The following is a 15,346-nucleotide window of genomic DNA, read 5'->3' as shown; positions in this document are numbered from 1 at the left end:
ATCACTTGGTATCTTAGACTTCTATCATAAATTTACCCACATCTAGGGTTCACTTATAGGAACATTAAATTGCACTTAGCAAGTTACTTTATCTTATCAATCCTGAAGGGATTAAAGGTGGAGTTGACCTTGGCAAACTTTGAATGCAGAGAATGTAAATATTGGGTTGTCCGGAAAATTTGTGCTGATTTATAGTAGCTTACCTTTCGACTTATTTTAGAACATGGTTGAGTCCATAAAATAGGATTTGACTACACCTCCATTTAGAGCACAGTTTAAGCTATCTTTTTGTGGAAGAAGGTTTATGTTTCTATAACCTGTGTTAATTCTGTAACCCTTTAAAATGGAAGATAAGAAAGTCCGGAAGATAAAAAAGTTCATTTTCGGCACTTGATGCTTTGGGAACCAGACAAAAATTGATGCAGCTTGGCTGGGATGTGTTACCCCACCCTCCATATTCACCAGATATTGTTCCTTGGGATTTCCACTTATTCAGGTCTCTTAATGGTAAAAATTTCAATTCCTTGGATGATGTAAAAAGATACCTTGATGAATTCTTTGCCATGAAACCACTTCAATTCTGGGAAGATGGTATTTTCAAGTTAAAGGAAAGATGGAGACGCATTGTGCAAAACAATGGTTCATATTTGGTTGATTAAAAATGTTATGGCATGTATTCATTGACTTTTTTCTTTCCTTTAAAAATTGGCATGAACTTTCCAGACAACCCAATAGTAACAGCTGAATGTTGCAAGGCAATTTGTCCCATGTTGTGACAATTGTTCATATTTACAAGAGTAGTTGTTAGGATCCTAGCTTAGAAAACATGGTGACATGCATAGAAGAATCTAAGGGTGAAAGTATACAAGGATATGGGTTTGCAAAATGTAAATCCTTCCAATCATCTCAAAATATGGATAAGTTGATGATGATCCTTATCCTATTTGTGGTGCTGATAGTAGCAACAATAGATATTTTAAAAATTTGGTCAGCGTTAGGAAAGGCATCCAGAAATAGAAACCATATCAAACTTTAAAAACAAAACAAAACAAAATGAAAATTAAAAAAAACATGAGAAAGACATAGTCTCCTGACCTATCTAAGAGGACAATAACTTTGAATAAGAACCAACTCAAAGAAAGAATTAGTTACCTCGAGATCTTCATGACGGATTTCTGGACATTTATCTTTAACCTCTTTAGCAGTAATAATGTGTGCTTCTGGACCATTTTGTCTGGGAGTAAATAACAATAACATTTAGTATTGTCAAATAGCTATCTTTTAGTCAGTCTTTCAGACAAATAAAAAGATGCAAAAAAGAAGATATTTAAAGTTAATTAGCTATTTTGTTTGATTATATTGTTTATACAGGCACAGTAACCTAGGGTAGTTTTGAAGTGGTTTATATGATCGGAAATATAATTTCAAAGTGTTCATAGCGAGGATCTGATCAAAGACTTTGCAATTTAAAAAAAAGGTGAAAACCTTTCAAATATAAATAAAGTGGAAATATACAAAAATAAACATTATTTTCCATCTTACTGTTAGTTTTTTCTCATTTTAAAAAATAAAAATATATTTTATGGCTATTATTGTTTTATATATTGACTGACATATATATGGGGGAGCCAAAATCTTTAATGTGCTTAGGACCTTTATGGGTCTTAATCCGGCCCTGCGACTACTCACTCTATTGGTCACATTGCTGTGTACTGATGGTGACATTGTAGAGTAGTGACAGAATGTTTTCCATTGCAAGGTACAGGGTAACCTCACAAGGGCTGGTGCCACAATAAAATGCATCCAGTACACTCTGTAAAGTGATTGGTAAATAAGTGGAGACATAGATTCAAGAGAACTCTTAGACTTGATAAAGGCATGACAATTTCTCTGGTGCTAATGCTATGATAAAATGCACTCACTACACTCTGTAAAGTGGTTGGATTAGGAAGGGCATCCAGCCATAGAAATCATGCCAAACTTAAAATGTATGAGAGAGATGTGGTTTCCTCAGTCCATCTAAGAGGATAATAACTCTGAATAAAAACAAGCACAAACTGAGATAATTCAATTCAGTCCATACCAGTATGGATTAAAAATGTAAAAAGATAATTTAATTTAATTTATCACTATATTTACCACTTACTAGTTATTACAATTAGAACCAGTTTATAAGAGTGATAACATACAGTTGAGAGGGAGTTAACATCAACAAGAAGGGCCACTATACAAAGGGATAAATGTACAATTTGGCAAAAAAAAAATATACTTTAATATTTACTTGGCTCTAGCCTCTGCTCGTTGGAAGTAGATGAGTCGGTCTTTAGAGCGAGCTAATTGCAAGCTCCCACACTGCTTCCAACCTGAAAAAAAAAGAAGGAAAGAATGAGATAGAGACAGAGAGAGTAACATTGCATATTATTCATAAATTGAAGAGTTGCAAACTAGCAGAATCATTAACATATCACACAAAATGGTTAGTGGAATTTCTTTTAGTTTTACATTCATCATCATCATCATCCTCGTTTAGCGTCCGCTTTCCATGCTGGCATGGGTTAGATGGTGCAACTGGGGTCTGGGAAGCCAGAAGGCTGCACCAGACTCCAGTCTGATCTGGCAATGTTTCTACGGCTGGATGCCCTTCCTAACGCCAACCACTCCATGAGTGTAATGGGTGCTTTTTACGTGCCACCTGCACAGGTGCCAGACAAGTCTGGCAAATGGCCACGGTCTGATGGTGCTTTTTACGTGCCACCGGCATGGAGGCCAGGCGAGGCTGGCAAACGGCCACGATCGGATGGTGCTTTTTACGTGCCACCGGCATGTAAGTTCATATTCCACTGATGTGGATTTTTTGCCTTTTATCCTTTCTGGGTTGATGAAATAAGTACCAGTTGAGTACTGGAAATGATGTAATTGACTACTTCCTCCTGCCAATATTTCAAGTCTTGTGCCTATAGTTGAAAGGATTATCCATAAACTGAGTACAGCAGTCAACAGACAGAATCAACAAGATAACAAAAAAAAAAAAAAAAAAAAAAAAACTGCCAAATTCACTCTTACTTTTCATTTGTCCAATGTCAACCAGGGTCCATAAGATAATCAGAAGTAATTATGCAGGGATCAATTGAATGGACTATACTCTCTAATATACTAATATACTAATGTAAGAAATCATTATGATTTCAGAAATATAAAAATAATATCGATCATGCCTTGTGTTATAATCAGGGGTTCTGAGTGAAATAGGTTGTAAAACAGAACAAAAATGCTTTTGGACCCCAGGGGCAGATCCTTTGAAAATTCAAAGGGAGAGATTGTTGTTTTGAGAAAAGAGCCTATCAAATATTCGTATGTCCTTCCTTGGTTTTCTTGGCCCTTGACTGTCTCCACCACTCATATAGGCCTTGGCTATAATCACAAAGAATTTGGCACATTTTGGAGAACATGCCTACAAGTATTTGAGATAATAAAAGTGCTTTGTTAGAATCTGTCATTTTAATGTCCATTTTTCCAAACTTCATGGATCAGAAAGAATTCACTGTGGTAGACTTTCTATGGCCAAACCTGTTTCCAAACAAGGTAATATTTCCCTGTGGCTGGACAGGTTTACACAGAAGATTGAAAACAAACAAAACATCTTTTGCTTGCAAGATCATTATTTACAACCAGCAACCACACATGAAGATGAGAGAAAATATGAATTGAATCCACACACACATACCTTTCTTTCATTCAGTTTCCATCTAACAAATTCATTCACAACGCTTTGGTCAATCTGGAGTTACAGTAAAAGATACTTGCCCATGGCATCACACAGTGGGTCTGAACCAGGACCATGTGATTGGTAAAGAAACTTCTTAACCACACAGTCAAATGATATCTAATGTTGCCATGTTCTGAAATATATATATGTGTGTGTGTATTCTTTTACTCGTTTCTGTCATTTGACTGTGGCCATGTTGGAGCACTGCCTCAAAGGGTATCAGTCGAAGAAATCGATCCCAGGACTTATTCTTTGTAAGCCTAGCACTTATTCTATCGGTATTTTTTTCCAAACCACTAAGTTACTGGGACATAAACACACCAGCATCATTTGTTAAGTGATGGTGGAGGGACAAACACACATACACACACACAAATATATACATGCACACACACACGTATATATATATATATATAATATATATATATATAATATATATATATATATACACATACACACACACAATGGCATTCTTCCAGTTTCTGCTTACCAAATCCACTCACAAGGCTTTGGTTGGCTTGAGGGTATAGGAGAAAACACTTGCCCAAGGTGCCATGCAGTGTGACTGAACCCAGAACCATGTGGTTGGGAAGCAAGCTTTTTACCACACAGTCACATGCATACATGCATGCATACATACATACATACATACATACATACATACATACATACATACATACATATATATATATATATGTGTCTATGACCTACAAACGTTATGTATCACTGTACTAACAAAAATATTAGGTGTAGCTATACCCTGCTGGTCACAATGCTTCCTCATATTGTTGTAGTTTTTGAGTGATGCCATCCTGCTGGCAAGGCAGTCCAATAGTACCCTTGAACAGAATGCCAGTCGATCGTAGGGTTACCCATTTACAGCCGAGTGGACTGGAGCAACAGGATATGAAGTGTTTTACTCAAGAACACAATGCATCACCAGTCTGGAAATTGAAACCATAATTTCAAGATTGTGAGTGCAACATCCTAACCACCAGGCCACATACTCCTTTTAACAGAATTCATATTACCTTTCTGGAACCCAAGGTTCCAGGACGACAGAATGCAACATTTGTTCAACCAGAATTCAAATCACAAATCACATTCTGCCATTGTAGTTGATGGGAGACACTCCTATCAGTGACAATGGTAGAGTTTTATTCAGATTTAGAAATTTGGTTGAATAAATGCTGATTTCTGTTAGTTTGTAACTGTGAATTCCAGAAAGGTAACATATATTCTATTAAATAGAATTGTTCATCCACATTCCTGGTGGTGGTATGCATGCATGTATGTATGTATGTATGTATGTATGTATGTATGTATGTATGTATGTATGTATGTATGTATGTATGCATGTATGTATGCATGTATGTATGTGTGTGTGTGTATATATATATAAAGTTAATCCAAACATGAAAACACAAAGAGAAAACAACAACGCGAGGATGTGGAACAAATATAGTATTATTGGATGCTCAGGAAGGAAGGGAAGGAGGGTTTTACATTTCGAGCGGAGCTCTTCATCAGAAACATAGGAAATGGAAAGATCCAGAGAAGGGAAGACGGAGGAAAAAAAAAATTGCCAACGGTACACACGCGGTCATGTATATATATATATATGTGACATGTATATATATATATATATATATATATATATATATATATATATATATATATGTATATATATATATGTGACAGCACCGCATGTCTGGCACCCGTGCTACTGGAGTGCTAAGAGCACCAGCCGAGCATGATCATTGCTAGGGCTGCTTACTGGTACTTGTGCCTGTAGTATGTGAAAAACAACATTCAAGCGAGGGTGTTGCCAGTGCCGCTGGACTGGCTCCTGTGCAGGTGACATGTAAAAACACCATTTGAATGTAGCTGTTGCCAATACCGCCTGACTGGCCCTCGTACCGGTGGCACGTAAAAGCACTCACTGCACTCTCGGAATGGTTGACATTAGGAAGGGCATTCAGCTGTAGAAACTCTGCCAGATCAGATTGGAGCCTGGTGCAGCCATCTGACTCACCAGTCCCCAGTCAAACAGTCCAACCCATGCCAGCATGGAAAGCGGACATTAAACGATGATGATGATGATGATATGATAAAGAAATTATAATTAAAATCCAGGATCTGTGAGCTTTCTGACTGGTTTTTAGGTGCCTGTTTACTTTTGATGACATATTTTGGTTGTTTTCATCTGTTGTATTCTATTACACATGACATAACCTCTCCACTCCATGGTTTCATATTGTGTACACATAATGTTCACTCTCCTTCATTGCTTCTCTAACAACAAAATAATTTATTATCAGTATCATTAGGGCAGTAGATTAGGAGAATTAGTGTCAAAATGACATTATGACAAATGACTCAGTATTTATTCAGGCTCTTTGCCTTATCAGTTCAAATCTTGTTGAAGCCTTTCATCCTTCCTTGTTGATGAAGTATTCTTCTTCTTACAGCATTTACCCGGGGTGGGTTGAGCTGGCATCATTCATCCTCAATGCTGCATCTCTCACAAACGCTGACCAGACCTGGCGATTTGAGGCTAATGACCGCATGATCTCCAACCACTCCCTATTCCAGCGGCGAATACCGTAGATTTGGGGGCCTAGGTTGGGTTCCAGATCAGCCTTGACTGTCATCAGCCAGGTTTTTCGTTGTCCACCATATCACTTTCGCCAACCCTGAAGGGGAGCTGGGGCAATTGCTTTGTAGATGAATTCTCCTGGTTGATGACGGAGGGCATGACCCAATCAACGCGGACGTCTCGTTAGGATGACTTGTCGGAAGGAGGTGATTCTGCACTGGTGTCGCACCGAATTGTTGGAGACAAAATGATGCCATCGGACATGAAGGATCCGGCATAGACAGAGGTGATCGAAGGATTCTAGTCGCTTAATATCTTCCACCCTCATTGTTGATGAAGTATCAACCAATTACTGAAGCTGATGCAATGAACCATTCCCCTTAAATCCATAGTTTTGTGTTTGTATTTTTGCATCATGTCATATTGATTGTTCATGTCATATTCCATTGTTCAGTCCCTTACGTGCTTCCCTGTTCTCCAACATTTCTGCAACACAGTTTCCTTTTTCAAGGCTTGTGTCTTCCTACAACTGCACATTTGGTTGACAACATCTGTCTCTTCTTTTACAATGTACTGGTTTCTATAGTAATAGGGAGAGTTTACGAAAAAAGCAAAAGACGAAGACAGGTGGTGTACAAAACAAACAGATGTATTAGTATAATGCTCAGGAATAGAAAAAGTCTTTTACGTTTCGAGCCGACACTCTTCTACAGAAAGGGACACAGAAAAAAAAAGGAGAGAAACAAGGAGAGAAAAAAAAGGAGAGAAACAAGAAAAGAAAAAACGTGTGTGTAGTGGCTAACGATCTATCATGGTGACTGGTGCTATAGTAAAAACTGATGTAAAACTTAATCCTTCCTTTGTCAACAGAGTCTTATAAAAATAAGCCTATGTTGTTTGAGGGTTTCTGTTAACAATGCTATATTTCCAAATTATATGCTGTTCAGTAAATGTAACCTCCAGGAAACATATTTCACTCTCCTCAACATTTTGATTTGTGTTCCTTTTGTCTTGTTTCATATTGCTGTTATAAGTGTCCAACATTCAGATCCACACATCAATATGCTTTCTACAACGACTCAAGAAAACTGTAATTTGAGGTCACGAGATAGATATTTGGGATCTTTTCGGTTTGACCGGCAGTTTTTTCTAGTGGTGTCCTATGAAATTGTCACCCATAATTATGACCCTAGTATCGATCTATTGTATTTCAATCTGTTTTAGGGTTAGGGGTGGGGGGGAAGGGTATCTTTTTTTCTTCAGAAATGTAAATAAACCCAATCTGTTTCTTAAACAAGGGACATATTCATACGGCACGGAATGTTTTTTACCTCAATGGACGTCATTGATTGGTTGAAATTGCAGAAATTGAAGAAAAAAAACATCAAATATCTTACAAACTATAGAATTTTCTCAATAAAGCCAAAAGAAAAAAGATGTTTTATAAACACATTCTACCAGTATGCGAAGTTTAAAATTTTTTAGTTACCTAGAAATTATGTTAAAAACTGCCGTTCAAACTGAAAAGATCTGATATTTGTTTTCCATATTACAGACATCTTATTCATTACTGACCATGCCAATTTGATTCCCATTTCACAGTCCGTCTTCAAGCTTTCCATCCATGATCCCAGATATTTGAAGTCATTTACATGTTTAAGTTTGCACTCTTTGATGATATAATGTGTTCTTCTGGTTGACTGGAAACCACAAACTCAGTCTTATGCTGTCCTATCTGTTTTTCAGCTTCCTTGTCTAGTTGAAGCAGGAGCTGTGCTTCCTTGGTAGTTTTAGAAGTAACAATTATATCATCTGCATAATTTGTATCAGTAATTATAGTTGCTGAACACATTTGCTTTTTGTCATTGAGAGGAACTACATGCCAACCTGTTTCCTCTGCATTTGATATTCCTTATGGTAGAAGCAGTTATTTCATTGCTATTGTTGTTGTATAGATTATTCATGTAGTTTCATAATTATTGTGTAGAACCAGAAGGTAAAAAAATACAGTGGTTATTAATGGTTACTGAAGATTATCATGTGCAGGAATGATCATGACACTGCTATAGCTACATGCTACGATTAGCTGATGAGAGCTGGGTAAAGAAACATCATGGGCTGGTAGTGTGCTGTATAGTGAAACTCTATACCCCTAAAAAGTGATAGCCAGCCATTATAAATAGGCCAGTAGCTGGTCAACAGGAGAAGGTCAGGAAGGTCAAGAGTATGAGTAGACTGAGTAGATAGTGCTGATATAGAAATTACACTGTGATACTGATTGGATGTTATAATGATCCAACCCTTTGAGGATAATAACATTGTATGACTGGGGGGTTATACAGTGCCAGATAGAACCATTCTATTGATGTTTTGGGAATATAACAACATCTGTCAGAGTGATATACAAAAGGGGTAAAAGACTGCTTTACAACACAATGGAAGATACCTAAAGCAGAGGAAGAAATATTGAAGTTAGATCTCACAATGTTAGACATTACAAAAGACATAAAGCAGGACCAAGATGGATAATGATTCACTAAAGAATGGACCCATCGTCTTCATGCATAACATTCATTGAAAGTGAATGTTAAGTTTGAAGACAATATAAAATATTAACAAAATTTGTTTTGTCATTACTTCTGTCTTAAATCAATCAAACAGCAACAACAACAGCTATAACAAGCCATCAATGTTTAAAATAAGATACTAACCAACACTGTGGCCTTGGTCTTCAAAGCTTTTGTAGAGATTCCTGCTATATGTACAAATGTCAGTTTGAACTTTGCGACTTCTTATTTGTCCAACCAGTCCTGCAGCATGCCAACTTGTGCCACAGCCAATCCTGTTAAAATTCAAAAGAAATAAACACATATTTTTATGAAGAAAACAAGAAAAAATAAAGCATGGATATTTATCATTTTGTTCTTTTTAAACTGGGCAGACAGAAAAACTTTGATGTTGGGATGTTGAGAAATCTAATGCTTTCTGAATCTGGAAATTAAGCTACTTATTCTAAAGCAATGCTCTCCCATTTATTTTGGATATAAATCTATTTACTTTTCATGGTAGGAAACATATTACAGCACTTTGATCTGATTTTATGCTCAACATAATATTTCCAGGTTGACAAACAGTATTTTTCACACAGCAAAACATGCAGAAGTCACTTTATAAATAGCAGCAGTTAACATAACACGAGAATACTTTTAACTTCATATGTAATCAATACATTCACCAGAAAAGATACAATTGAAAAAACAGATTGCTGTTCTAGATAAATATCTGCAATATTTTTTGAAATTTTAAGATGGCAAGGTTAGCAGAATGGTTAGCATGCCATTCAAAATGCTTAGCAGCATTTCGTCCATCTTCACGTTTAGAGTTCAAATTCTACCGAGGTTGACTTTGCCTTTAATCTTTTTGGAGTCAAGTATAAGGGGGTGATGAAAAGTTTCTGGATTTGGGTAAAAGAAAATACAGGAGGATCAGTTAATTATGATTTTATTCAACACATTCCCTCTCAGATTCACATATTTATTGCAGTGATCCTTCAGTTTTCTGAGCCCTGTAAAAGAACTCGGAAAGTTGGGCCTGCAACCAGGCCTTTTGTGATACCCTTAAAACTTGGAACTTTTTAATATTCCCTTGTACCAAACAAGCATTGAGGAAAGTTGGGTCCCCAGCCAGGCCTTTTGCAGTACCCTTAAAACCAAGAACTTTTCAGCACTCTCTCACATCAAACAAGCATTAAGGTCAATGCAATCGACTTAGCACCTCCCCTCAAATTGCTGACATTGTACCAAAATTTGAAACCAATATTTTTTGATCTAGTTCGAAATTAGTTGAGGTGCAGCTTCAGAAAATTTTTAGCTGTTTAATATTTAATATTGTGTAAAAGGAAACAAACATATAAAAAGAAAATTTATACATAAACTTCATTGGTTTGCATTTTAGCCACTGCTGGGTAGTGTGTTTAATTTGTTCCCTGAACACTGTCATGAATTCCCCCTTGTTTTTCAAAAATCCCCCCTAAATCACAAAATAAGTGGAGGAAATGTGTCCTATTTTTTAAATCCTAGCAGCAACTTTGAAGCTGGAAGCATGACAATAATCTAATTCTACACTTTACCCCATTCATCATCATCATCATCATTGTTTAACGTCTGCTTTCCATGCTAGCATGGTTTGGATGATTTGACTGAGGTCTAGCGAACCAGATGGCTGCACCAGACTCCAATTTGATCTGGCAGAGTTTCTACAGCTGGATGCCCTTCCTAATGCCAACCACTCCAAGAGTGCAGTGGGTGCTTTTACATGCCACTGGCACGAGGGCCAGTCAGGTGGTACTGGCAATGGCCACGCTCAAATGGTGTTTTTTATGTGCCACCTGCACAGGAGCCAGTCCAGTGGCACTGGCAATGACCTTCCTCGAATGTTTTTCACATGCCACCAGCACAAGTGCTAGTAAGGTGACGCAGGTAACGATAACACTTGAATGGTGCTTTTTATGTGCCGTCGGCACGGAGGCCAGCTTGTTGCTCTGGCAACAATTACGCTCGTATGGTACTCTTAGCACTCCACTAGCACAGATGCCATCAAGAATATAAATTCACTGAACACCATAGCAAATTCCCCCTTGTTTTTCAAAAACCCCCACTAAATCACAAAATAAGTGGGGAAAATGTGCCCTATTTTTTAAATCCTAGCAGCAACACTGAAGCTAGAAGCAGGATAATAATCTAATTCTACACTTTATCCTATTCAAGAATATAAACATGTTTTTAAGCACAACACATGCAGAATCAAAAAGAAACACTACCTTTCTGAATTTGAATGTTAGGATCGATAACGTAAGTTACTTTCATAGCATTTACCAATTACTTGGGATTTTAAATATGCAGCCTAATGATTTTTCTATTTAAATTCAACTCAACATATCAGTGAAAACAGGTGCCCTACCCAAGAGTAAATAACAGAAAGTTGTTTTTATAGTAAAAATGTGTCATTTATGACAATATTTATTTAGAAAGTGAGATAAGTAAACAGTTTGACCCAAACACTGTATGTATACTTATCTCTTCACTATACTTCCCACCAGTGGCAGCTCATGTATAGGAACTGCGGAACTGCAGCATCCCCTATTTCCACTCAATATTATCAATAAAATTCAATATAATGAGTCCTGTTTTCTTTAATTCTTTCTTTATACTTGTACATTATATAATCCTTAAGCTTAATGTCAGTAGCCATCTCCTAGTTTGTGAAAACAATACAAAAATCCTTGTATAGGACCGCGTGCTTCACAGTTCCAGTGATGCGGCGTTTGGCTGTTGTGCACATGTTCACATGTCCGAGATAGGAAGCTTCACACTAGGGAGAGAGAGCACTGCATGGACAACAGTGCTAGGTGAAAAGTGGTGTTTCTTTTTGTCTCCGCATGTGTTGTGCTTAAAAACATGTTTATATTCTTGAAGGTGATAAAGTGTAGAATTAGATTATTATCCTACTTTCAGCTTCAGTGTTGCTGCCAGGATTTGAAAAATAGGGCACATTTCTCCCCACTTATTTTTGTGATTTAGGGGGTATTTTTGAAAAAGATGGGGGAGTTTGTGGCAGTGTACAGTGAACAAATTAAACACACTACCCAGCAGTGGCTAAAATGCAAACCAATGAAGTTTATGTATAAATTTTCTTTTTATATGTTTGTTTCCTTGTACACAATATTAAAACAATGGCTAAAAATTTTCTGAAGCAGCACCCCACTAATTTTCTTGTGTGTGTGTTGTGTGTGTGTGTGTGTGCATGTGCACATGCGTGTGTTCGAGATAGTGAGAATATAGAAGCGTTATTACCTTAGTCCCCTAACATACTCAATACTAACACATTCATAGTATATCACTAGATATTTTTCCCAAAACTGGAGGAGATTTAGCTGTTGTATATAACAAATTCAGTTAATATTATTCTTTTACTAGTTTTAGCCTGTGGCTGCGCTGGGACTCAACCTTCAAAAATTTTTATCAATTATATTAATCATCATCATCATTTAACATCCGTTTTCCATGCTGGCACAGGTGGGATGGTTTGACATGGAGCTGACCAGTTGGGAGCTACCCAGGCTCCAATTGTCTGTTGTGGCATGGTTTTCTATGGTCTGGGAAGCCAGGAGGCTGCGCCAGGCTCCAGTCTGATCTGGCAGTGTTTCTACAGCTGGATGCCTTTCCTAACACCAACCACTCCGTGAGTGTAGTGGGTGCTTTTTGCGTGCTACCAGCACAGGGGCCAGAGCAGGCTGGCAAATGGCCACGATCGGTTGGTGCTTTTTATGTGTCACCAACACAGACACCAAAGCTGTATTTGAAATAAATTAGTAGAAATAATCTTGAGAATCCTTTTATTACACCTGTTCAATGACTCCACCATTACCATCAATGGCTGCTTTAATATGGGGTCAGAAGCATTGACATGCTTGAATCAGATGATCTTTATCAATTTTGGACATGGTGAACTTGAGGGATTGTATGGTGTTACTGGGGAGTTGATTGACCTTCCTCTCGACTATGCCCCATACATAATAGTCTAGTGGATTGCAGTCTGGTGAACTAGGAGATCACGTGTCTGGGGGAATATGATCATGAGGATTGCCACACATCCATACTTGGTTTCTACTAGCCTTATGAGGTGGCATAGGGTCTTGTTGGAAGATGTATGGTCTTCCATTGCAAACTCTATCTACCCAGGGCTTCACAACTTTCTCCAACACCTTTGCGTAGATAGTAGTATTGACTCTTAAGCCCTGTTGCTGAAGACTTCCAAAACCATAACAGTTGCTGGAAACTTAGTATGCATGACCGTTGGAACCTCATTTGGGTCTCTGCATAACCATCTGTCCTTCCCTCAGTTTACCCTTTAGGCTTGTTTGATGTTTTTCTCATTGGAGAAAAACCAAAGCATTCTAGTCTCTTAGTAGTTTAACTTGTTCAGCAAGCACTTTGCATGGATTGGATGATTCTCTTGTCACATCCAACATAAACTGCCCCTGCCCTTTGTATCACATATGACTTGTAGAGGACATTCTCATACAGAACTCTTGATAGCGCAGTCTGAAAGCTTGAGGTCTTTTGCCAAGGCTCCGACTGCATTCCGGGGATTTTAGCGATTAGCTTTTGAACTGTTTTGTACAAAGTTATGAGTTCTGATGGTATTAGGACTCTGTGCATGTGTTTTGTGTTTAGCTGCTGGTGGATCCCTGTCAGCAGCTTCTATCTTCTTTCAAACTTTGATAAATCAAGCAACTTTCAGGAAGTGAGCTATCTCTGTATCACTATACTGTACTTTTAAGGCAACAATTACAACATTGCCTTTTCAATTGCTGAGTTAGCCTGATATCTGACATTATTTATCTGAAAAGTGGAAAAAGATAAGGTTGAAGAAAGTTAGAGATCTTGAGAGAAGTGTCCTAGAACCCCCTTCCCCCCACCAAAACCCTGAAGAACCTTGTAATATATATAAAATTACATTTTTTAATATATATTACAAGAATTTTAATCTGAAACTGTGGTGAAACTGATATTTCTGTACTTTAGGAGGGCCAAGGGTCATACTGCCGATAAAGGCACACATGATGGTTGTAGTACGAAGTACAAAAACATACATACACACAAAATCATCATCATCATCGTTTAATATCCACTTTTCTATGCTTGTGTGGATTAGAAGTAATTTATTAAAGCAGATTTTCTATGGCTGGATGCCTTTCCTGTTGCCAACTCTCATGTTTCCAATATTTTCCCATAGCTAGACATGTTTTTCAGGAAACGAGTAACAACATTTGTATGATGGTGATGCTCTTTCACAACCAACACATGATGTCTAGACACTTACAGTAGGGTTGAACCTGAAACCAAATGGTTGGGAAGCAAGCTTCTAAACCACACAGCCACACCTGTGCTATTTGTATTTGTGTGCAAATGTAGGTAAATAGAGTTTCTTATTTCTTTATTGCCCACAAGGGGCTAAACATAGAGTGGACAAACAAGGACAGACAAAGGGATTAAGTTGATTACATCGACCCAAGTGCGTAACTGGTATTTAATTTATCAACCCTGAAAGGATGAAAGGCAAAGTCGACCTTGGCGGAATTTGAACTCAGAACATAACGGCAGACAAAATACTGCTAAGCATTCCACCCGGTGTGCTAACGTTTCTGTCAATGAAAAGCATTAGTCAATCTGAGGTTATGAAAGAAGACATTTCCTCAAAGTGTCAAGCATTGGGATTGAACCTAGAATTATGTGATTGTGAAGTAAACTTCCAAATCACGTTGCAGTAGCTATGTCACTGAATTTTTTTTGCTGTATTCTTTCTGTTACCAAAATTCTATGGACTCCACCTCCAAACAAAAAAAGGAAAAAATTAACACAACCCACCCATTATATCAAAGTGGATACATGAACCAGTGATATCTGTTCCAATATTTTACTTGTTTTATGTTAAAACTGGCTCTCACACCGACCCTACAATTTTCATTCTAAAAATATACATTCACATGTTTGAAATATTTGAGTTACAAGATAATGCATGATTAATTAAAAAACTATGTGAATAAACAAGCATTACATTTGACAGAGTAATCTGCATGTTAAAGGTTTAAGAAAGTAAGCATCGTTATAGAAAAGATAGAATTTGAGAGACAACAGTTCTATAATACTTTAATCCACATAAAACCAATTAAGTATTATTATGGTCTTGGGTTACAAGAATTACTTTACTAATGGGATATTTTCATATTAAAACTTCCAAACAGAAAATTTTCAAAATGTAATATAGATTAAGTGATTTCTTTATGAATGCAAGATATATCCCTAATTAAAAAGAAAGTACGATGAAAGTGAGTCATAAGAGGGGAGGAGCTTTTGGCATAAGTACAGTTTACTGTACTTATGTTAAAAAAATGGACAGAATGTTCATGGCTGGAATAC

At 37.3% G+C, this 15,346-nt stretch overlaps 1 protein-coding gene and 1 long non-coding RNA gene across 2 annotated transcripts in view; one reads left to right on the top strand and one right to left on the bottom strand.

The window, feature by feature from the left end:
* Window positions 1-15,346, bottom strand: part of LOC115212951 (pyruvate dehydrogenase phosphatase regulatory subunit, mitochondrial) — a 64,374-nt gene that overhangs the window by 37,342 nt on the left and 11,686 nt on the right. The window contains exons 2-4 of the mRNA XM_029781804.2: window positions 9,077-9,207; window positions 2,282-2,363; window positions 1,153-1,234 (exon numbers count right to left, since the gene is read on the bottom strand). Coding sequence (XP_029637664.1) covers window positions 1,153-1,234; window positions 2,282-2,363; window positions 9,077-9,207 — 295 coding nt within the window. The remainder of the gene's footprint in view (window positions 1-1,152; window positions 1,235-2,281; window positions 2,364-9,076; window positions 9,208-15,346) is intronic.
* Window positions 6,541-15,346, top strand: part of LOC118763981 — a 22,660-nt gene continuing 13,854 nt past the window's right edge. The window contains exons 1-2 of the long non-coding RNA XR_004999751.1: window positions 6,541-6,694; window positions 13,955-13,962. This is a non-coding gene — a long non-coding RNA (uncharacterized LOC118763981). The remainder of the gene's footprint in view (window positions 6,695-13,954; window positions 13,963-15,346) is intronic.

This window comes from Octopus sinensis, linkage group LG6 (genome assembly GCF_006345805.1).
Source record: "Octopus sinensis linkage group LG6, ASM634580v1, whole genome shotgun sequence".
Lineage (NCBI taxonomy): Eukaryota > Metazoa > Mollusca > Cephalopoda > Octopoda > Octopodidae > Octopus > Octopus sinensis.
Note: the sequence above shows the minus strand (reverse complement) of the source record. Positions and strands in the feature narration are given on the sequence as shown.